At 45.0% G+C, this 24,567-nt stretch overlaps 1 protein-coding gene across 1 annotated transcript in view; it reads left to right on the top strand.

Annotated features, from left to right (window-relative positions):
• The first annotated feature begins 944 nt into the window (after positions 1–944).
• ABCD2 (ATP binding cassette subfamily D member 2) overlaps positions 945–24,567 on the top strand; it is a 117,244-nt gene continuing 93,621 nt past the window's right edge. Inside the window, exons 1-2 of the mRNA XM_038770456.1 lie at positions 945–1,921; positions 5,769–5,949. Coding sequence (XP_038626384.1) covers positions 1,022–1,921; positions 5,769–5,949 — 1,081 coding nt within the window. The 5' untranslated portion in view covers positions 945–1,021. The remainder of the gene's footprint in view (positions 1,922–5,768; positions 5,950–24,567) is intronic.

Raw genomic sequence — 24,567 nt, 5'->3', positions numbered from 1 at the left:
ATGACTGTAAGCCCCACATGGGACAACCTGATCACCTTGTATCCCCCACCCCAGCGCTTAGAACAGTGCTTTGCACATAGTAAGAGCTTAACAAATACCATTATTATTATTATTATTATTACATACGATTGAATGAATGAAAATACGATTGAATGAAATACGATTGGATGACTGACTGAACGAATGATTCGATCTGTGAGCCCGCTGTTGGGTAGGGACCGTCTCTATTATGTTGCCATCTGGTACTTCCCAAGCGCTTAGTACAGTGCTCTGCACACAGTAAGCGCTCAATAAATACGATTGAATGAATGAATGAATGCTTTGCACATAGTAAGCGCTTAATACATGCTATCATTATTAAGATGATCAGGTTGTCCCGTGGGGGGCTCACAGTCTGAATCCCCATTTTACAGGTGAGGGAGCTTAGTACAGTGCTCTGCACCCAGTAAGCGCTCAATACATACGATTGAATGAATGAAAATACGATTGAATGAAATACGACTGGATGACTGACTGAACGAATGATTCGATCTGTGAGCCCGCTGTTGGGTAGGGACCGTCTCTATATGTTGCCATCTGGTACTTCCCAAGCGCTTAGTACAGTGCTCTGCACACAGTAAGCGCTCAATAAATACGATTGAATGAATGAGTGAATGAATGAATGAATGAATCCCCCTCCCCGGCCCCCGTGGGGGGAATTGGGCTCCCAAGGGGAGCTGTCAATCACGCGGAGGCGGCCAATGGGCGGGCGGGGGGGCGGGGCTGGGCACTGAAGGTTGCGCCCCTCTGGAGGCGGCCAGCTGGGAGGGGGGCGGTCATCCAGTCGCCGAGGCTGTCACAGTCCGTAGGGGCGGCTGGAGGGGGAAGGAACCAAAAAAAAGGAAAGAAAAAAAGGTGGGTAAAAAGAGGGAAAAAGGGGGGGAAAAAGGGAGGAGGAGCGAGGCCGGCATGTGATGGATGCCCTCTGGGCAGTGCCAAGCCGGTCCTTATTGCCTTAGGGAGCCCGGGCCAGGCAGGACCGATGTGGGGGCAGGCGGGCAGGCTCAGCCTTTGGGCCCATGCGGCAGCAGGCCCGCGAAGATGGAGCAAGGCCGGCGCCGCCAAGAGGGCTGCCTGCCTGCTGGCCGCAGCCTACGCCCTCAGGGCCCTGTACCCGGCCGTGGGCCGGCGACTGAAGAGACGCCCCCGGGCCCAGAGCCCGCCCCTGCCCGGCCGCGGCCTGCCCCGGGGCTTCGTCCGCCAGCTGCTGCACCTCCGTGGCCTCCTGCTGCCCGGCCTGGCCACCCCTGAGTCCGGCTGGTTGGGCCTCCACTCGGTGGCCCTGGTCTCCAGGACCTTCCTGTCCATCTACGTGGCCGGGCTGGACGGCAAGATCGTCAAGAGCATCGTGGAGAAGAGGCCCCGGGCCTTCGCCCTCCAGCTGGTCAAGTGGCTGCTTGTGGCCCTGCCGGCCACCTTCGTCAACAGTGCCATCCGCTACCTGGAGGGCCGGCTGGCCCTGGCCTTCCGCACCCGCCTGGTGGACCGCGCCTACGAGACCTACTTCGCCCGCCAGACGTACTACAAGGTGGCCAACATGGACGGGAGGCTGGCAAACCCCGACCAGTCCCTCACCGAGGACATCGCCGCCTTCGCCCAGTCCGTGGCCCACCTGTACTCCAACCTGACCAAACCCATCCTGGACGTGGGGCTGACTTCCTACACCCTCATCCGGACGGCCACGTCCCGAGGGGCCAGCCCCATCGGGCCCACCCTCCTGGCGGGGCTCGTGGTCTACGCCACCGCCCGGGTGCTGAAGGCCTGCTCGCCCAGGTTCGGCCAGCTGGTAGCCGAGGAGGCGCACAGGAGGGGCTACCTGCGCTACGTCCACTCCCGCATTATCGCCAACGGGGAAGAGATCGCCTTTTACCGAGGACACAAGGTGGGCTACAACTCACGACAGTCAGCAGCAGCATCGTCATCATCGTGAGGGTATTTGAGGCGCTGGGGAGAACCCCCCTTTTGCCGCTTGTCGGTTGTGCGACCTTGGCCGGGTCACTCGAGTTCTCTGGACCTCAGTTCCCTCATCTGTCCAATGGGGATGAAATCTGTCAGCCCTTTGTGGGGCACCCTGATTACCTCGTCTCTACCCCGGTGCTTAGAACAGTGCTTGGCACATAGTGCTCAACAAATGTCATTATCGTTATTATTACAAGGTGATCAGGTTGTCCCACTTGGGGCTCACAGTCCTCATTTGGTTGGTATGTTTGGTTTTGTTCTCTGTCTCCCCCTTTTAGACTGTGAGCCCACTGTTGGGTAGGGACTGTCTCTATGTGTTGCCAATTTGTACTTCCCAAGCGCTTAGTACAGTGCTCTGCACATAGTAAGCGCTCAATAAATACGATTGATTGATTGATTGATCCCCATTAGACAGACGACGGAACTGAGGCACAGAGAAGTGAAGGGACTTGCTCAAAGTCACACAGCTGACAAGTGGCGGAGCCGGGATGAGAACCCATGACCACTGACTCCCGAGCCTGGGCTCTTTCCACTGAGCCACGCTGCTTCTCTACTACTACTACTACGACTAATAGAGCGTGAGCCCCTTGTCGGGTAGGTGGCTTAGCGGAAAGAGCCCGGGCTTGGGAGTCCAAAGTTTGTGTGTTCTCATCCCGGCTCCGCCACTTGTCAGCTCTGTGACTTTGGGGAAGTCACTTCACTGCTCTGGGCCTCAGTGACCTCATCTAGAAAATGGGGATGAAGACTGTGAGCCCCATGTGGGACAACCTGATTACCTTGTGTCTCTCCCAGCGCTTAGAACAGTGCCTGGCACATAGTAAGCGCTTAACAAATACCAGCATTATTATTAGTAATTATTATTGTCTCCGTCTGTTGCTGAATTGTACTTTCCAATCGCTTAGTACAGTGCTCTGCACACAGTAAGCGCTCAATAACTACCACTGAATGAATGAATGAATACTATTACTGCTACTACTACTAATGATGGTATTCGTTAAGCACTTACTAGGTGCCAGGCATTGTCCTAAGAAATCGAGGTGAGGGGGTAAGGGTGAGGTTGTTCTCTGAAGCTAATGCAGCACAAGGTATCATCTGTTGAACTGTTGACAGATCCGATTTTTCGTGGTTAGGTGCCTGTGACAGCTAAATGGGCGGATGGCTATTTATACTACATAATCCCAATAATAATCAGGGTACTTGTTAAGCGTTTGCTACGTGCCAAGCGCTGTTCTGAGCACTGGGGTAGTTACAGGGTAATCAAAGTGTCCCACGTGGGGCTCACAGCCTTCACCCCCATTTTACAGATGAGGGAACTGAGGCACCGAGAAGTGAAGTGGCTTGCCCAAGGTCACACAGCAGATAAGTGGCGGAGCCAGGATTGGAACCCGTGTCCTCTGACTCCCAAGCCATAATCTTGCTGCTAAGCCACGCTGCTTCTACGGATGGCTATTTATACTCCATAATCACGATAATAATTATGGTACTTGCTGAGCGCCTGCTACGTGCCAAGCACTGTTCTGAGCACTGGGGTAGTTACAAGGTAATCAGGTTGTCCCACGTGGGGCTCACAGTCTTCATCCCCATTTTATCAGATGAGGTCACTGAGGCAGAGAGAAGTGAAGTGACTTGCCCAACGTCACACAGCAGATAAGTGGCGGAGCTGCGATTAGAACCCACGTCTTCTGACTCTCAAGCCCGTGCTCTTTCCATTAAGCCACACTGCTTTTCTCTCTATATATAATATACATATATTCATTCATTCAATCGTATTTATTAAGTGCTTACTGTGTGCAGAGCACTGTACTAAGCGCTTGGAAACCACAATGCAGGAACAAATAGAGGCAATCCCTGCCCCACAACGGGCTCACATTAAGCGATCTTCTCCTTTCCCCGTTTAAACTTTCAGGAATTGCAAAGTCAAAATTATAACGACTACTACAAAGTCTAACTGAGCTTAATTTCCCTTGTTACTTTAACTTTTACAATTTCCCAGTAAACTTCAGATTAAGCCTCTGGTCACTATGCGTTTGCTATTTGAGTTCTCATATGAAGCTCAAAAAGATAAAAATACCCCACAAACCCCAGGCCAGGCTTGGTTTTAGTTAACCAGCTGAAAACGGGAAATCTATACAGTGGTTGGGAAAAGTGATAAAGCAAGTGGATCATTAATGATGACTGTAGGGAAATAATTTCATTCAGGAGGACTTGGGAAAACGGTATGAGGAAAGTGGAAGTTTTTTTGGATATTGCATAAATGAGCTTAGTCACATCTGTTTTACAACAGCTTAAGAGCAACAGGTCAGAGTTGGAATTGAATGAAATTTCAGATCCGTTTCGTTGCTGTTGTTGTTGACGTTGTTCAGGATTTTTTGGAGAGGATGCGGGCAGAGAGAAGAAGCTAAAACGTACCTCCTGGGATGACCTTTAAAGAACATGCATGAGGGTGGGCAAAAGAAGAAGAAAAGAGGTAGATAGAATCGTGTGTTCATTTAAAAATTAGAGGGCAGGCAGAGACTTTCAGCACAGATATAATTACAAAATTTGACAAAATTAAATGATTTGATGCAATTTTTTATACATTTTAAAGATCAACCATATATGCCCAGTGGAAAATGAAATAAGGTCAAAAAATGTCTGTGGTCTGTACATCTGATGCCTGTATTTTGTTGGTCTTTTATATGGTAATTATTTCATTTTTATAGTTACAATTAGCATTAACAGCTTTCCTGTTCCTTCAGGCTCAGAGCTAAACATTCTTAAAGGGCTGTGTTTCTCTACTCGCACTTCAGTATTAGCTGAGAAAAATCATATTCATCATTGCTATTTGTCATTCTTTTTGACTCATTGATCCCAGTGATGTAAATCGTCGTGTGTTTAAGGCAACTTATGTAAAAGGCAAATCCCGACACATTGAATCAGTTCTGAAGTGGTGCCTAATTACTTCCATCTGCAAGGAGAAAAGAATTGCATTCAAAATCATCGGGAGAATCGTAAATTACAGTTCTTCAAGTTTCATTGACTAATGATTATAGTTTTTTATCTCTGACACTCTTCAGCTGTAAAAATCCTCTAAATATAATTTCTATTTAGGAGTTGGATATGCAGCAGTGCACAACTATGACTCCCAAACCCGTGCTCTTTCCACTAAGCCATGCTGCTTCTCTCTCTCTATATGATATATATGCATAACCATCTTCTCCTTTCCCTTGTTTAAACTTTCAGGAATTGCAAGGTCAAAATTATAAAGACTACTACAAAGTCTATTGCCACTCAGAAGGCTACCAGAAACAACTATTTTTCTGGTATTTACATTTGTCTGTGAGAAGTTGCCCAAACATTAGCCTGTGACTTTTAGATTAAAAAAAAGTAAGACACATAACAATAACAGTAATAATTATGGTATTTGTTAAGCGCACACTATGTGCCAAGCACTGTTCTAAGCTCTGGGGTAGATACAAGGAAATCAGGTGGTCCCACGTGGGGCTCACAGTCTTCATCCCCGTTTTACAGATGAGAGAACCGAGGCACAGGGAAGTGAAGTGACTTGGCCAAGGTCATCCAGGTCCACATTGATTCAATCGTATTTATCGAGCGCTTACTGTGTGCAACACACTGTACTAAGTGCTTGGGAGAGTACAATACAATAACAAACAGACACATTCTCTGCCCACAACTAGCTCACAGTCTAGAGGTGCACTGGGTCTATCTGAATGGTTTTTGTGCTTGTACCATGCTGGATATTTAAATACCTGTTCATTTTTCATCCATAGGTAGAAATGAAGCAACTGCAGAAAAGTTACAAAGCTTTGACAGATCAAATGAATCTCATTTTATCGAAGCGTTTGTGGTATATCATGCTAGAGCAATTCTTGATGAAGTACGTGTGGAGCAGCAGTGGACTGATCATGGTGGCTATACCTATCATCACTGCGACTGGCTTTGCAGATGGCGGTAAGAGATTTCTACTTGGTACCAAATGCTTGTTTAGGTATTCATTTGAAAGATTACATTCAAAATAGGTTACTTTTTATTTGAGCAACTCTCCTGTAATTAAATCCAATCAGAAACATCATCAGATCTTATCAAAGCAAAACTTGGGAAATCTGTAGCCTCTTGAATAAGCGTATCAGTAGGGGGCTATCTGATGGCCTAATGATCCTTTATTTCGAAGGAGACTTTCATAGGTGGTATGGGATTATCTGTATTGAGAGATTTATAAGCACACTCAAATTCAGTCCTTCTCTCTAGTTCATAACATTTTTTATAGCCCACTAAATAATCGCCAGCCCTGAAAAATGGGACGATTAAGATCAGCAAAGATGAAACAGTCTGAATGAACCAGCCTCTCCCACAGTAGAACAGAAATGGACGAGCAGAATTGGTTGCCTCATAATCACGCTCTATGGCATTCGTGGCCAAATGCAAAAAGAATATCAGCTAAGAATCCCTAGATCCATTTTAAGATCAGTGCTCCTTTTAAGATAGTTTGCTTTTAATTCAGAATGAAAGATTCACTTCTAAACATGCACATTGGTATAATGCCATAGTTAGGGGAGTAGCAAGTTAGAATTGAAATGATGTATTACAATTTGATATTTTTAAAGCAGAGAACATGAAGTTAATTTGGATTCCAATTGTTCTCTGGGTTAAAAAAGCACAATTGAATATTTAATGACCCTCCATCCCACTCAAATGTGCCAGATTTGGAAGAGAACATACTAAAAATAGCAATCCTACCATTACTCATTTACAAGTGAGGTATCGATGTATTGTCAGGGAAGAAATCATTTTGTGAGCTCTAGAGTTCTTAAATTTTATCCACATTTCAGCAATAGATAGGAAAGACATTGAAAATTGAGCCTTCTATTTAAGCAGATTTTTGTGAGAAACCTTTCGTCAAATAACAAAGCCCCGAGTTTTACAAGACTGTGGAGATAGACTCTGCTTTGATGAAGCGTACAATAAATAGATCCGATGATGGGGTAGCCAGGATTGTCCAAAAATCCTGGCAGTAGTAGGAAGGTTGAGTAAGAAGAGAAAATAAATTGTTCAGTGTAATATTTTGTCAGAGGTCGTTTAAGTGATAGGACCTCTGAGTATTTGTTAGGAGCAATAAGTGCTCAGAAGCACTGGTCTTATTATAGAACCCAGGGGTATAGCACCCTGATCAGGGACAATGCAACTATTAGTGGTGACAAATGAATCCCACTGAGATAGATAAGAAGTAAACAAGTTATACAAATAACCTAACAAGTTTACTCTTACCGGTCTTTTATTTTAGGGTAAAACATGTGTTTAAGCATTTTAGTACTTTAGCCATTTATTTAAGCATTTTATTCATTCATTCATCGAGAAGCAGCATGGCATGGCAGATAGAGCACAGGCTTGGGAGTCAAAAGGTCGTGAATTTTAATCCCGGCTCTGCCACGTCTGCTGTGTGACCCTGGGCAAGTCACTTCACTTCTCTATGCCTCAGGTATTTCATCTGTAAAATGCCGATTGAGACAGTGAGTCCCACTTGGGACTGTATCCAACCCGATTTGCTTGTATCCACCCCAGCACTTAGTACAGCACCTGGCACATTGTAAGCATTTAACAAATACCATTATGATTATTATTATTATTCAGTCGTATTTATTGAGTGCTTACTGTGTGCAGGGTACTGTACTAAGAACTTGGGAAAGTACAATACAACAATAAACAGACACATTCCCTGCCCATAATGATCTTACAATCATTCATTCAATCAGTCAATCGATCGATCAATTGTATTTATTGGGCCCTTACTCTATGTAGAGCACTGTGTTACTTGGAAGAGTATACTATAACAGTGTCGGTAGACACGTTCCTTGCTCACAGTGAGTTTACAGTCAAGAGGGATGAGGTTACAGTCTTGCGGGATATTAATTTAGCCATTGATTTGGCTCCTTAAAAAAGAGAGGAAAACTATTGAAAAAGTAATCATTTATCTATAAAAATGCTGCATTAAGGCAATACTGACTATTTAAAGAAGATTAAAACAGACTCTATAATGATGGTAAGTGTTAAGCGCTTACTCTGTGCCAGGCACTGTACTAAGCTCTGGGGAATTGAGTTGGACACAGTCCTTGTCCCATTTAGGGCTCACAGTCTCAATCCCCATTTAGCAGATGAGGTAAGTGAAGTATCTTGCCCAAGATCACTCAGCAGACACGTGGTGGACCCGGGATTCGAACCCATGACCTTCTTGCTCCCAGTCCCATGCTCTATCCACTACGACATGCTGCTGCTTCTGCTTCTCTACCAAAAGTGTAGAGAGCTGGAATGTTGTCCAGCCTTTTATCAGGCTGGGAGCCCTGAAGCCTTCACAGGCATCAACCACATCCATGAAAAGCTGCGTGGCTCAGTGGAAAGAGCAGAGGTCATGGATGAGCTCTCCCGGCTCTGCCGCTTGTCAGCTGTGTGGCTTTGGGCAAGTCATTTAACTTCTCTGTGCCTCAGTTACCTCATCTGTAAAATGGGGATTAAGACCGTGAGCCCCACGAGGGACAACCTGATCACCTTGTATCCTCTCCAGCCCTTAGAACAGTGCTTTGCACATAGTAAATGCTTAACAAATGCCATCATTATTATTATTATTATCCAAATCCTTGAGCAGTTCCACCAGCATCACTTAAGGGTCAGTCTCCAAATCAAGGGGCGAGGCAAGCTCACAAATGGAGAAGTTCTGAAAACTAGGCAGTCTTCTAGCATCGTTGCTATGCTCATTTTACCACACCTATGCTCGGTGGGAACATGCTATGAGAATGAGCAACAGCGGGGTACTTAAAGAGAGCTGAAACTGGGAAGCTGAAAGCAAGGAGGGAAGAAATAGTATGGTAAGAACCTGGTCAAACCAAGACTCAGGCAGTGCTACATTCCAGCTGAAAACTTAGAAAAGGCCTTTGTGGTATACTGCCATCAAGGAGGGAGAAACAACTTGGAGCAGAAATTTCCTTTGGAAAGAGAAAGCAGGCAAAAGACAAAACAGTGTCAGGTGGAAAGAGAGTTTCTTCGTGGAAAGAGCGTGGGATGGGGAATCAGAGGATGTGGGTTCTAATTCCGGCTCTGCCACTTGTCTGCCGTGTGACCTTGGACAAGTCACTTCACTTTTCTATGCCTCATCTGTCAAACGGGGATTAAGAGTGAGAGCCCCTCGTGGGACAACCTGATTGCCCTGCATCTACCCCAGCACTTAGAACAGTGTATAACGCATAGTAAGAGCTGAACAAATACCATACTTCTTCTTATTATTATTGCCAGCACATCAATACAATATGGGACAACTTTTTTTCTGTGCCAATGCAGCTGGGACCCTGTGTCCCTTATGGACCTTTTCCCTTGTCTGTAATTTATTTTAATGTCTGTATTCCCGTCTAGACAATTAGCTCCTTGCGCACAAGGATCATGTCCACAAAATCTATTGTATTGCACTCTCCCAAGCACTTAGTCAGTCATATCTATTGAGTGCCTGCTGTGTGCAAAACACTGTATTAAGCGCTCGGCTAAGTCCTCAATATTTGTGTTTATATTTATATTTTGATTGACTGATTCTTGGGAGTGTAACTTTAGGCCACAGCCACTTGCATACAGTTATACCTGAATGTTTGTTTCTAGGACTTTGAAGAATGAGTTAAGTCTCTTTACTTGGAATAGTTTTCCAGAGGTTTAACTCTTGCATCTTCCAGCATGGCAGTCTAGACTGGGTCGTTTAGGTTGGGGTCAATGATGCCATCCACATCTCCTCCAGGAGGCCTTCCCTGACTAAGCCTCGCTTTCTTCTTCCCCCACTCCCTTCTATGTCATCCTGACTTGCTCCCTTTGTGCTTCCCCGTCCCAGCCCCACTGCACTTATGTACATATCTCATTCATTCACTCAATTGTATTTATTGAGCGCTTACTGTGTGCAGAGCACTGTACTAAGTGCTTGGGAAGTACAAGTCGGCAACATATAGAGACGGTCCCTACCCAACCACGGGCTCATAGTCTAGAAGCGGGAGACAAACAACAAAACAAAACCTGGAGACAGGTGTCAAAATCGTCAGAACAAATAGAATTAAAGCTATATGCACATCATTAACAAAATAAATGCAAAAGCAAATATTTACAAGTAAAATAAATAGAGCAATAAATCTGTACAAATATATATACAAGTGGTGTGGGGAGGGGAAGGAGGTAGGGTGGGGGGGATGGGGAGGAGGAGAGGAAAAAGGGGGCTGTAATTTATTTATTTATAGTGATATTTGTCTCCCCCACTCCAGACTGTAAGCTCATTGTGGACAGGGAATATGTCCATTTATTGTTGTATTGTACTCTCCCAAGCGCTAAATACAGTGCTCTGCACACTATAAGTGCTCAATAAATATGATCGAATGAATGAATTAATGAATCAATCATTGGCAGTGGAGAATAGATTGGCAGGGAATCCTTGGCACTGACCCAGCCAGCCATGCCATTATGAAGTAGTCTCAGAACTTCAGTGAGATTTTCAGGGGCAACACATAAATTTGCTAAGTAATTTCCAGAGCCCAGATCTACAATCTGTTATCTTGATCTAGACCTTCAGTCTGGGGAAGGAGCATGGCTTAGTCCCTAGGAGTCCGAGAGCCTGGGTTTTAATTGAAGCTTCACCATTTGCCTGCTTTGTGACCTTGAAAAGTCACTTAACTTCTCTGGGCCTCATTCCCCTGATTTGTCAAATGAGAATTAAATACCTGTTTTCCCTTCCCTGGGAGGGTTAAGCTGGACATGTGGACAAGGACTCTGTCCATCCAAATTACATTATATCTATCCCAGTGCTTAATATAGTACTCATTCATTCAGTCGTATTTATTGAGCGCTTACTGTGTGCAGAACACTGTACTAAGCACTTGGAAAGTACAATTGGGTAACATATAGAGATGTTCCCTACCCAAAAATGGGCTCACAGTCTAGAAACTCAGCAAATAGTAAGTGCTTCACAGATAGTGCAATAATAATTGTTATTTTTATTGTAATACGGATGGAGATGCCAACTTTCACAGAAGCAGCGTGGCCTAGTGGAAAGACCACAGGCCTGAGAGGCAGAGGTCCTGAATTCTCATCCTGGCTCCACCACAGGCCTGCTGTGTGACCTTGGGCAAGTCACTTAACTTCTTTGGGCCTCAGTTACCTCATCTGTAAAGTGGGGATTAAGAGTGTGAGCCCCCTGTAGGACAGGCTTGAGCCCGTGGTGGACAGGGATTGTCTCTACTTGTTGCCGAATTGTACTTTCCGAGCGCTTAGTATAGTGCTCTGCACACAGTAAGTGCTCAATGCGATTGAATGAATGACAGGCATTGTGTCCAACCTGATTATCTTGTATCTACCCCAGTGTTTAGAACAGTGCTTCGCACATTGGATAGTATAAGCTTGGCACGCTTAACAAGTACCATTATTATCATTATTATTACAGCCAATTTGGTACTCTGAGGCCTTGTTAATTTTACGTAATGCATTACAGTACCATGCTATAACAACATTTCCTCTCAGGGTCAGCAGTCAGGTCTCTGCCTCTGTGTTCGCAAAATAACCACCTGGATCTTCTGACTACTCCTTTGCTCTTGTCATTTGCTACACTTCATTATTCTTTCATTCAACTGTATTTATTGAGCGCTCACTGTGTGCAGAGCACTGTACTAAGCGCTTGGAAAGTACAATTCAGCAACAAGTAGAGACAATCCCTACCCAACAACGGGCTCACGGTCTAGAAACAACAAAACAAAATAAAACAAGTAGACAGGCATCAGTGGCATCAATATAAATAAATTCCTTGTTCATTCTCAATTCAAAGGCTTTGAATGCTGCAGGTGCAGTTCTTTTCAGGAGACATTTCTGTCTGAAGAAAATTTCTCGTTTTCCATTTCATACATTTTCTCATCAGGTCTTGAAGATCCTAGGTGGACACGTTGACGGGAGAAATTTTGCGAAAAGCAAATTTCTCTTTTTCTGCCTCAAATATTTTCTTTTCAGGCCTTGAAGACCTGAGGTAGAAGAATAAAAGCAGAAGGTTGTTTACATGAAGCAAACTTCTCCTTTTTAACCTCGTTTAATCTCGAATCACTATCAATTAAAAGGCCTCTTGTAGAGAATAGTAGTTGGTGGCATCCAAAGCAGCCAGCAAGCGATCACATAGATCAGTTCAGTACTATATGAGGAAACTTAGCTTTGTTGGGAAGCATTCTAATTTCTATTCATCCTTGTAATGATCTTTTTAGACAACAGAGATTTTGCAATGCAAGGAGTTCCCAGGTTTTTAACAAGTTATTTAACAAGGGGACTATTTAACTAGTCCCTCTCTAGACTGTGAGCCCCTTGTTGGGTAGGGATTGTCTCTCTCTGTTGCCAAATTGTACTTTCCAAGCACATAGTACAGTGTTGTGCACATGGTAAGTGCTCAATAAATATGATTGAATAAATGAATTGAATGAATGAAGTGATGGCAAGTGACATCACTGTGTACGTGGTCATTGAGCAATCAGTGGTATTTATTAAGTGTGTACTGTGTGCAGACATATGTCCATATGTCTGGGACATATGTCCAAGACTGAACTCCTTATCTTCCCTCCCAAACCCTGCCCTCTCCCTGACTTTCCCATCACTGTTGACAGCACTACCATCCTTCCCATCTCACAAGCCTGCAACCTTGGTGTCATCCTCGACTCTGCTCTCTCATTCACCCCTCACATCCAATCTATCACCAAAAACTGCCGCTCTCACCTCCGCAACATCGCCAAAATCCACCCTTTCCTCTCTAACCAAACCGCTACCCTACTGGTTCAATCTCTCATCCTATCCCGATTGGATTACTGCATCAGCCTCCTCTCTGATCTCCCATCCTCCTGTCTCTCCCCACTTCAATCTATACTTCATGCTGCTGCCCGGATCATCTTTGTGCAGAAACGCTCTGGGCATGTTAATCCCCTCCTCAAAAATCTCCAGTGGCTACCAATCAACCTACGCATCAGGCAAAAACTCGTCACTCTCGGCTTCAAGGCTGTCCATCACCTCGCCTCCTCCTACCTCACCTCCCTTCTCTCCTTCTCCAGCCCAGCCCACACCCTCCGCTCCTCTGCCGCTAACCTCCTCACCGTGCCTTTTTCTTGCCTGTCCCGCCGTCGACCCCCGGCCCACGTCCTCTCCGTGGCCTGGAATGCCCTCCCTCCACACATCTGCCAAGCTAGCTTTCTTCCTCCCTTCAAAGCCCTACTGTGAGCTCACCTCCTCCAGAAGGCCTTCCCAGACTGAGCCCCCCCATTCCTCTCCCCCTCCCCATCCTCCCGCCCTACCTCCTTCCCCTCCCCACAGCACCTGTATATATGTTTGTATAGATTTATTACTCTATTTTACTTGTACATATTTACTATTCTATTTATTTTATTTTGTTAATATGTTTTGCTTTTTGTCTGTCTTCCTCTTCTAGACTGTGAGCCAGCTGTTGGGTAGGGACTGTCTCTATATGTTGCCAACTTGTACTTCCCAAGCGCTTAGTCTAGTGCTCTGCACACAGTAAGCACTCAATAAATACGATTGAATGAATGAATGAATGAATGCAGAACTCTGTACTAAGTGCTTGGGACAGTGCAATACAATGCATAATCCCGGTCCCAGTCTAGAGGGGGAAGCCAGACATGGAAATATATACAGATAGGGGAAATGACCAAGTATAATAATAATGATTCTGGTATTTGTTAAGCACTTACTATGCTCCAAGCACTGTACTAAGTGCTGAAGGGGGATACAAGCAAATCTGGTTGGACACAGTCCCTGTCCCCCTTGGGGCTCACAGTCTTAATCCCTATTTTGCAGATGAGGGAATTTAGGCACAGAAAAGTAAAGTGACTTCCCCAAGACCACCCAGCAGACAAGTGGTGGGGCAGAGATTAAAACTCCCAGACTAAGCCCCCCTTTTCCTCAGCTCCCCCTCCCCTCCATATCGTCCCAACTCACTCCCTCTGCTCTATCCCCGCCCCAACACTTGTGTATATATGTACATATATGTAATTCAATTTATTTATATGTAATTCAATTTACATGTTTTGATGTGCATACATCTATAATTCTATTTATTTATATTGACGCCTGTTTACTTGTTTTGTTGTCTGTCTCCCCACTTCTAGACTGTGAGCCCGGTATGGGCAGGGATTGTCTCTTTATTGCTGAATTGTACTTTCCAAGCGCTTAATACGGTGCTCTGCACACAGTCAGCGCTCAATAAATTCGATTGAATGAATGAATGAATTAATTAATGACTTTCTGATAAGTGCTGTGGAACTTTGGATGGGCTGAATATCAAGTGCTTCAAGGATACGAATCCAAGTGCGTAGGAAACACAGAAGGGAAAGTGAGTAGGGAAAATAAGGGATTTGTCGAGGAAGACCTCTTGGAGGAGATGTAATTTCAGTAGGGAGGGCTTTGGAGGTGGGGAGAGTGGTGGACTGTTGGAGGTAAAGGGAGTTTCGGGCCAAAAAGAGGGCAGTGGTCAGCAGCAAGTAGAGAAGCAGCATGGTGTAGTGGATAGAGCGCAGGCTTGGGAGCTAGAAGGTCATGGGTTCTACTCCTGGTTTCTCCACTTGACTGCTGTATAAACTTGTCACTTCACTTTTCTGTGTCTCAGTTACCTCATCTGGAAAATGGGAATTGAGACTGTGAGCCCAAAGTGGGACAGGGACTGTGTCCAGCCCAGTTTGCTTGTATCCAGCCCAGCGCCTAGTACAGTGTCTGACACATAGTAAGAGCTTAAAAAACCCCAGAATTCTTCTTCGTATTATTATTGTTATAAGACTGAAGCACAGTGAGTTAGTTGGCATTAGAGAAGCAATGTTTTTGAGCTGGGTTGAGATAGGAAATAGGTGAAGCAAGGAAGGTGATGGAGAGCTGATTTAGGGCCTTAAAACTGAAGGTCAGGAGTTTCTGCTTGATGTGAAGGAGGATCGGGTACTGCATCAGCCTCCTCACTGACTTCTTTGCCTCCTGTCTCTCTCAACTCCAGTCCATGCTTCACTCTGCTGCCCAAACCATTTTTCTAAAAAAAAGATTGGCCCACTTCTCCCCACTCTTCCGGAACCTCCAGTGGTTGCCCATCCACCTCCACATCAAACAGAAACTCCTTACCGTTGGCTTTAAAGCCCTCAATTAGCTCACCCCATCCTACCTCATCGGGCTGATTTCCAATGGCAGCCCATTCATTCATTCATTCAATTGTATTCATTGAGCGCTTACTGTGTGTAGAGCACTGTACTAAGTGCTTGGGAAGTACAAGTCAGCAACATATAGAGACGGTCCCTACCCAACAACGGGCTCACAGTCTAGAAGGGGGAGACAGACAACAAAACAAAACATGTAGACAGGTGTCAAAATCATCAGGCCAAATAGAATTAAAGCTATATGCACATCATTAGCAAAATAAATAGTAAATATGTACAAGTAAAATAGAGTAATAAATCCATACAAGAATATACAAGTGCTGTGGGGAGGGGAAGGAGGTAGGGCGGGGGGGATGGGGAGGAGGAGAGGAAAAAGGGACTCAGTCTGGGAAGGCCTCCTGGAAGAGGTGAGCTCCCAGTAGGACTTTGAAGGGAGGAAGAGAGTGGATGTGGATGTGTGGAGGGAGGACATTCCAGGCAAGGGGAAGGACGTGGGCCAGGGGTCGACGGTGGGACTGGCGAGAATGAGGCACAGTGAGGAGGTTAGCGGCAGGGGAGTGGAGGGTGCAGCCTGGGCTGTAGAAGGAGAGAAGGGAGGTGAGGTAGGAGGGGGTGAGGGGATGGACAGCCTTGAAGCCTAGAGTGACTAGTTAGGCAGCCACTGGAGATTTTTGAGGAGGGGAGTGACATGGCCAGAGAATTTCTGGACAAAGATAATCCGTGCAGCAGAGTGAAGTACAGACTGAAGTAGGGAGAGACAGGAGGATGGGAGATCAGAGAGGAGGCTGATGCAGTAATCCAGTCGGGGTAGGATGAGGGATTGAACCAGCAAGGTAGCAGTTTGGATGGAGAGGAAAAGGCAGTTCTTGGTGATGTTGCAGAGGTGAGACTGGCAGGTTTTGGTGACGGATTGAATGTGTGGGGTGAATGAGAGAGCGGAGTTGAGGATGACACCAAGGTTGTGGGCTTGTGAGATGGGAAGGATGGTAGTGCCGTCTACAGTGATGGGAAAGTCAGGGAGAGGGCAGGGTTTGGAAGGGAAGATAAGAAGTTCAGTCTTGGACATATTGAGTTTTAGATGGCAGGCAGACATCCAGATGGAGATGTCCTGAAGGCAGGAGGAGATATGAGAAGCAGCGTGGCTCAGTGGAAAGAGCACGGGCTTTGGAGTCAGAGGTCATGGGTTCAAATCCCGGCTCCACCAACTGTCAGCTGTGTGACTTTGGGCACGTCACTGAACTTCTCTGGGCCTCAGTAACCTCATCTGTAAAATGGGGATTAAAACTGTGCGCTCCCCTTGGGACAACCTGATCACCTTGTAACCTCCCCAGCGCTTAGAACATAGCGCTTGCACATAGTAAGCGCTTAACAAATACCATTATTATTATTATTATATTTGTTATTATATGAGCCTGGAGGGAGGAAGAGAGAGCAGGGGCAGAGATGTAGATTTGGGTGTCATCGATTAATCAATCAATCAATCATATTTATTGAGCGCTTACTGTGTGCAGAGCACTGTACTAAGCGCTTGGGAAGTACAAGTTGGCAACATATAGAGACAGCCTACCCAACAGTGGGCTCACAGTCTAAAAGGGGGAGACAGAGGACTAAACCAAACATACTAACAAAATAAGATAAATAGAATAGATATGTACAAGTAAAATAAATAAATAAATAGAGTAATAAATATGTACAAACATATATACATATATACAGGTGCTGTGGGGAAGGGAAGGAGGTAAGATGGGGTGATGGAGAGGGGGATCTCTCTACATGTCATCAGCGTAGAGATGTTAGTTGAAGCCATGGGAGGGATTGAGTTCATCAAGGGAGTGAGTGTAGATAGGGAACAGAAGGGGACCAAGAACTGACCCCTGAGGAACCCCTACATTAAGGGGATGAGAGGGGGAGGAGGAGCCCACAAAACAGAATGAGAATAAATGGCCAGAGAGGTAAGAGAGAATCAGGAGAGGACGGAGTCTGTGAAGGAAAGGTTGGATAGCATGTTAAGGAGAAGGGGGTAGTCCACAGTGTCGAAGGCAGCTGAGAGGTCGAGGAAGATTAGGACAGCATAGGAGCTGTTGGATTGGGCAAGAAGGAGGTCATTGGTGACCCTTGAGAAGGCAGTTTCTGTGGAGTGTAGGGGAATGGAAGTCAGATTGGAGAGGGTCAAGGAGAGAGTTGGTGTTGAGGAATTCGAGGCAGCGGGTGTAGATGACTTGTTCTAGGAATTTGGAAAGGAAGGGTAGGAGGGAGATAGGGTGATAACTAGAAGGGGAGGTGGGGTCAAGAGAGGGCTTTTTTAGGATGGGGGAGATGTGGGCATGTTTGAAGGCAGAGGGGAAGGAACCAGTGGAGAGTGAGCAGTTGAAGATGGAAGTTAAGGCGGGGAGGAGGGAAGGGGCGAGAGATTTCATAATACTGCTGGGAAGGATGGGAGAGTAGCAGAAAGGGTTGACAGTGGCGGGGGTGGGCAGGTTGGAGAACGGGGAGGGGTGACTTTGGGGAGCCCAACCCAGTTTGCACACCTCACTCCTCCAACCTATTCACTGTGTTTTGATCTCATCTATCTCCCCACTGACCCCTTGCCCATGTCCCCATTCTGGCCTGGAACTCCCTTCCCCCTTTATATATGCCAGACCATCACATCTCCCCCAAAAGACCCTGACTAAGCCAACATTTCCCCTACTCCATCTCCCTCCTGCATCGCCTATGCACTTGGGTCTGTGCCTTTTGGGAACTTGATATTCACTCCATCAGCCCTACAGCATTAATGTACATATCTAATTTATTTTAATATCTTTCTCCCCTTCTAGACTGTAAGCTCCTTGCGGGCAGGAGACATGTCTCCTAACTCTTGTATTGTATTCTCCCAAGTGCTTAGAGAGGTGCTCTGTACACAGTTAGTGACAGTGATGATCGATTGACTGATTGAAGAGGAGACCGTTAAGTCGTTGCGTGCAGGGAATGTGTCTATTGACTCTGTTGTATTGTACTTTTCCAAGTGCTTCTTAATACAGTGTTCTGCACACAGTAAGCACTCAATAAATACAATGGATTGATAGAAATGAGGGAAGTCAAGGCTAGGGGGGTAGATTTGGGAATCATCCAAGAGTGTGCTTGAAGTTGTGGGAGTGAACGAGTTCTCCAAGGGAGTGGGTGTAGATGGAGAACAGAAGGGGATGCAGAACTGAACCATGAGGGACTCCCACAGTTTGACAGTGAAAGGGAGAAGAGGAGCCCACAGAAGAGATTGAGAACGAGCAGCCAGTGCTCTGAACACAGTAAGCACTCAGGAAAATTAGACTTTGAGCCCTTCTAAACTGTGAACCTGCTGATGGGTAGGGACTGTGTCGATACGTTGCCAATTTGTACTTCCCAAGTGCTTAGTACAGTGCTCTGTACACAGTAAGCGCTCAATAAATACGATTGAATGAATGAATGGAATGTGATCGATTGATTAACTGAGCATTAAGATGGAGTAGAGACCATTGGATTTGGCTAGAAAGACGTCATTGGTGACCTTAGAGAGGGTCATTTCCAGGGAGTGAAGGGGACAGAAGCCAGAATACAAGGAGTCAAGGAGAGAATTGAAGGAGAGAAAATGGAGGCAGTGAGCGTAGACAACCCTCTCAAGGTCTCTGCAAGGTGGATAGAGGATGGGCTCGGTAGTCAGAAGGTCAGGGGTTCTAATCCCAGCTCTGCCACTTGTCTGCTGTGTGACTTTGGGTGAGTCACTTCACTTCTCTGTGCCTCAGTCACTGCATCTGTAAACTGTGACACCCATGTGGGACAGGGACTGTGTCCAACCCGATTTGCTTGTATCCACCCCAGCGTTTTAGTACAGTGCCTGGCACATAGCAGTTAACAAATACCATTATTGCTATTATTATTATTTAGTCTGTGAGCTCCTTGTGGGTAGGGAACACTTCTGCCCACTCTGTTGCATTGTACTTCATTCATTCATTCGATCGTATTTGTTGAGCACTTACTGTGTGCCAAGCGCTGTGCTAAGCACTTGGGAGAGTACACTATAACAATAAACGGACATGTTCTCTGTCCACCATGAGCTTACAGTCTAGATGTCAGCTTACAGTCTCCCCCAAGAAGTTAGTACAGTGTTCTGCACACAGTAAGTGCTCAATAAATGCCATTTTTTTTAAAAAAAACTGAGCATTGTGGAGAGGAATGGTGGGAGAGAGATGGGGTGCCATGGGGCCAAGGGAGTTTCTCCTTAGGATAGGGGATACATGAGTATTAGTACAGTGCTCTGCACACAGTAAGCGCTCAATAAATAGGAATGAATGAATGAATGTTGTCTGGTACTGATTTTTGAATAGCTAGCATCTCTCTGTCTCATTTCCTCCCAGTGAGGGATTACACAGACTTGAAAGGGAATGCAATAGTTCTGGGGCAAAAATGGGGTAGGGGGTTTTGCATGATACCACAAAGGAACTGTTTCATGGTGTACTTGTGACACCATTATATTATGTAATGGGTCGAGGTAATAATGATAATTATGGTATTCGTTAAGAGCTTGCTATGTGCCAGGCACTGTTCTAAGCACTGGGATGGATTCAAGCAAATCGGGTTGGACACAGTCCCTGTCCCATGTGGGGCTCACAGTCTCAATCCCCATTTTGCAGATGAGGCAACTGAGGCCCAGAGAAGTGAAGTGACTTGCCCAAGGTCACATGGCAGACAAGTGGCAGAGCTGGGATTAGAACCCATGACCTCTGACTCCGTGCTCTAACTTGTACACCATGCTACATCTTTTCAGTGGTATAACAATGTTTTATAATAATAATTAATGATACTTGTGGTACTTTTTAAGTGCTTACTATGTGACAGACATTGTGCTAAGCGCCGGGGTGGATATAAGCAAATCAGTTTGGATACAGTCCCTGTCCCACATAGGGTTGACAGTTAATCCCCTTGTTACAGATGAAGGAACTGAGGCCCAGAGAAGTGAAGTGACTTGCTCAAGGTCACACAGCAAACAAGTGGAAGACCCAAGTCCTTCTGACTCCCAGGTTGTGCTACATCCACTAGACCACACTGCTTCTCTAGATCAGTTTCATTGCTATAGAAATCAGTCAGTGATATTTTTTGAGTGTTTACTGTGTGCAGGTCATTGTACTAACCTCTTTGGACAGTACAATATAATAGAGTTTGAAGATACCATCCCTACCCAATCATACTGTTTCTTCAGGTCTAAGCAATGAAGCCATAGATAGGACAGTTGTTTTTTTAGCACAGTCCCTCATTTTATTCTGAAAAGTGTATAATTCTAAGCATTGAAATTTATATTCTCTTCAGTATCCTTTATAGAATGACATGCTGTCAAAGTAGTCACATTTGGCAGGTACTTGGAGTGCTTAAAGTCACTAAGCAATCAGAGAAAAGGAATTCAAAGGAGCAGGAGGAAGGAATGAAACAGAAGTAAAGTAGAGAGGAAAACAGGACAAAGGGATTGTAGAGGGGAATCAGTGGAATTTTTGATACACTGTCTTAGCAAAAGATTTGGTTAGCTATAAAATGAGCTAACATAGACCTTAAAGCAGCGTGGCTCAGTGGAAAGAGCCCGGGCTTTGGAGTCAGAGGTCATGGGTTCAAATCCTGGCTCCACCAATTGCCAGCTGTGTGACTTTGGGCAAGTCACTTAACTTCTCTTTGCCTCAGTTACCTCATCTGTAAAATGGGGATTAAGACTGTGAGCCCCCTGTGGGACAACCTGATCACTTTGTAACCTCCCCAGCTCTTAGAACAGTGCTTTGTGCATAGTAAGTGCTTTATAAATGCTATTATTATTATTGTTATTATTATTCTGTGATATATTAGGTCATGGGTATTCATTTCTAAAACTGCACACCTTTCCATAGGTCAGACAGCTACCTGCCATGTGGCAGAATTCTTCTGGCAATGTTCTTGTATCACCATCAAAGAGCCACTCACAGAAGAGCATTCATAGTAAATGAATATAATTTTTACATTGTTTTCTTAGTTCAAAGTCTGAGAAGCATTATATCTTGACCCACCAATTTGAGAATAATTATTCTGCATCAAAGCAGCATATTTTTGTTATTATCTTTCCCCTAGCTGTGCCTATGGCCCATTAATACTAAGAATAACAATAGTAATAATTGTGGTATTTATGTGCTTACTATATACCAAGTAATAAGAACAACAATAGTAATAATTGTGGTATTTGTTAAGTGCTTACTATATGCCAAGTGCTGTTCTAAGCACTGGGGTAATAATAACGATGGTATTTGTTCTAAGCATTGGGGAGTTTACAAGGTGATCAGGTTGTCCCACAGGGGGCTCACAGTCTTAATCCCCATTTTCAAGATGAGGTGACTGAGGCACAGAGAAGTGAAGTGACTTGCTCAAAGTCACACAGCTGACAATTGGCAGAGCTGGGATTTGAACCCATGACCTCCGACTCCAAAGCCCGAGCTCTTTCCACTAAGCCACTCTGCTTCTCAGCCACGCTGCTTCTCAGCCACGCTGCAGGTAATCAGGTTGTCCCTTGGGGCTCACAGTCTTAGTCTCCATTTTACAGATGAGGTAACTGAGGCAAAGAGAAGTGAAGTGACTCTCCCAAGGTCACACAGCAGACAAGTGGTGGAGCCGGGATTAGAGCCCACGTCCTCTGACTCCCAAGCCCGTGCTCTTTCCACTAAGCCACACTGCTTCATAGCATAGTAAGGGCCTATATTTTTGTGTGTTGTTTATCATCATCGTCATCATCATCAATCGTATTTATTGAGCGCTTACTGTGTGCAGAGCACTGTACTAAGCGCTTGGGAAGTAGAAGTTGGCAACATATAGAGACAGTCCCTACCCAACAGTGGGCTCAGGACTTGGGCAATTCATTTAATTCTCTGTGCCTCAGTTACCTCATCTATAAAACAGGGATTGAGACTGTGAGCCCCACATGGGACAGGGACTGTGTCCAACCTGATTTTGCTTGTATCCACCCCACTGCATAGTACAGTGCCTGGCACATACTAAGCGCTTAACAAAACCATAACTATAATTATTATCATTCTGATCATCATCATCAAATAGTATTTATTGAGTGCTTACTATGTAAGTACTGTACTAAGCATTTGGAAGAGTACAGTACAACACAATGTGATATAAGCGCTTGGGACAGTAGAATACAACAAAGTTGGTAAGCATGTTCTTTGCCCACCGTGAATTTACAGTCTTGAGTGTGAGATCGATGTTACTATAAATGAATAATTTATCATATGTAATTTATAGATATGTTCATAATTGCTGCAGGGTTGAGGGTGGGATGAATATCAAATGCCCAAAGGTCACAGATCCAAGTGCGTAGATGAAGCAGAAGGGAGAGGGAGCTGGGGGGAAAGAGGGTTTAATCGGGGAAGGCTTCTTGGAGGAGATGTGACCTTAATAAGGCACATTCATAGTAAATTTCATCATTAGCGGTGTCTTTTTCTAATATGACGTACAACTGAATAGAGCTGTAGCAGAGAGGAAAAATTTGATTATGTAATGATAGAGAGGAAGGTTCCGTGCTCCTCTAGACTGTAAGCTCGTTGTGGGAAGGGAATATGTCTGCCAACTCTCCTCTAAGAGGCGTTTCCTGACTAAGCCTCCCTTTCCTCTTCTCCCACCCCTTCTGCGTTACCCTGACTTGCTCCTTCTGTTCTTCCCCCTTCCCAGCCCCACAGCACTTGTGTCCATATCTGTAATTTTTTTTTATATTAATGTCTGTCTCCTCTCTTCTAGACTGTAATAATAATATTAATTATGGTGTTTATTAAGTCCTTACTATGTACCAGGCCCTGTACCAAGCACTGGGGTAGATACAAGCAGATCGGGTTGGACACAGTCCCTGTCCCATGAGAGGCTCACAATCTCAATCCTCATATTACAGATGAGGTCACTGAGGACCAGAGAAGTTAAGTGACATGCCCAAGGTTACACAGCAGACAAGTAGTGGAGGTGGGATTAGAAACTTCTAACTCCCAGGTCCCTTCTTGTGGGCAGGGAATGTGTCTGTTTATTGTTGTACTCTACTCTCCCGAGCACTTACTATAGTGCCCTGCACACAGTAAGCGCTCAATCAATATGATTGAATGAATGATTGAATGAATGAAATTGGTCATTTTGTACTCTCCCAGTGCTTAGTACAGTTGTCTGTACAGTGAGTGCTCAATAAATACGATTGATTGATCCATCCAAGTGCCATATCACCTTATCTGTTTCCTGTAGTTCATCATATTCTTCTTATGATTAAGTTCCTCCTGATGTAGTATCGTTAAGTCTTAACTATGAGCCAAGCTCCTGTACTATTCACTGGGGTAGATACAAGACAAACAGGTTTGACACAGTGCTGTCCTACATGGGGTTCACAGGCCAAGCAGGAGGAAGAATTAGCATTGAATTCCCATTTTACTGATGAGGAAACTGAAACAAACAGAAGTGACTTGGCAAAGGTCATTCATTCATTCAATCAATCAATCAATCGTATTTATTGAGCGCTTACTATATGCAGAGCACTGTACTAAGTGCTTGGGAAGTACAAGTTGGCAACATATAGAGACAGTCCCTACCCAACAGTGGGCTCACAGTCTAAAAGGGAGAGACAGAGAACAAAACCAAACATACTAACAAAATAAAATAAATAGAATAGATATGTACAAGTAAAATAAATAGATAAATAGAGTAATAAATATGTACAAACATATATACATATATACAGGTGTATATAGCTATACATATATACATTCATTCATTCAATCATATTTATTATTTATTGTTTGCTTACTATGTGCAGAGCATTGTACTAAGAACTTGGGGGATTACAATACAAAAATAAACAGTCACCTTCCCTGCCCACAATGACCTTACAGTCTAGGCCCAGGTAAGACAGACATTAATAAAAATAAATAAAATGACTGATATGTACGTTAGTGCTGTGGGGCAGGGAGGGGGGAAGAACAAAGGGAGCAAGTTAGAGCGAGGCAGAAGGAAGTGGGGGATGAGGAAAAGTGGGACTTAGTCTGGGAAGGCCTCTTAGAGGAGATGTGCCTTCCGTAAAGCTTTGAAGCCAGGGGAGAGTAATTGTCTGTTGGATTTGAGGAGGGAGGGCCAGAGGCAGGATGTGGGCTAGGGATTGGTGGTGAGACAGGTGAGGTTGAGGCACAGTGAGAAGGTTAGCACTAGAGGAGTGAAGTTGTGCGGGCTGGCTTGCAGAAGGAGAGAAATGAAATGAGGTAGGACCCTCCTACCTCACCTCCCTTCTCTCCTTCTACAGCCCACCCCGCACCCTCCGCTCCTCTGCCGCTAAGCCTTACTGTGCCTCGTTCTCGCCTGTCCTGCCATCGACCCCTGGCCCACGTCATCCCCG

This window comes from Tachyglossus aculeatus, chromosome 2, assembly GCF_015852505.1.
Source record: "Tachyglossus aculeatus isolate mTacAcu1 chromosome 2, mTacAcu1.pri, whole genome shotgun sequence".
NCBI classification, from domain to species: domain Eukaryota; kingdom Metazoa; phylum Chordata; class Mammalia; order Monotremata; family Tachyglossidae; genus Tachyglossus; species Tachyglossus aculeatus.
Note: the sequence above shows the minus strand (reverse complement) of the source record. Positions and strands in the feature narration are given on the sequence as shown.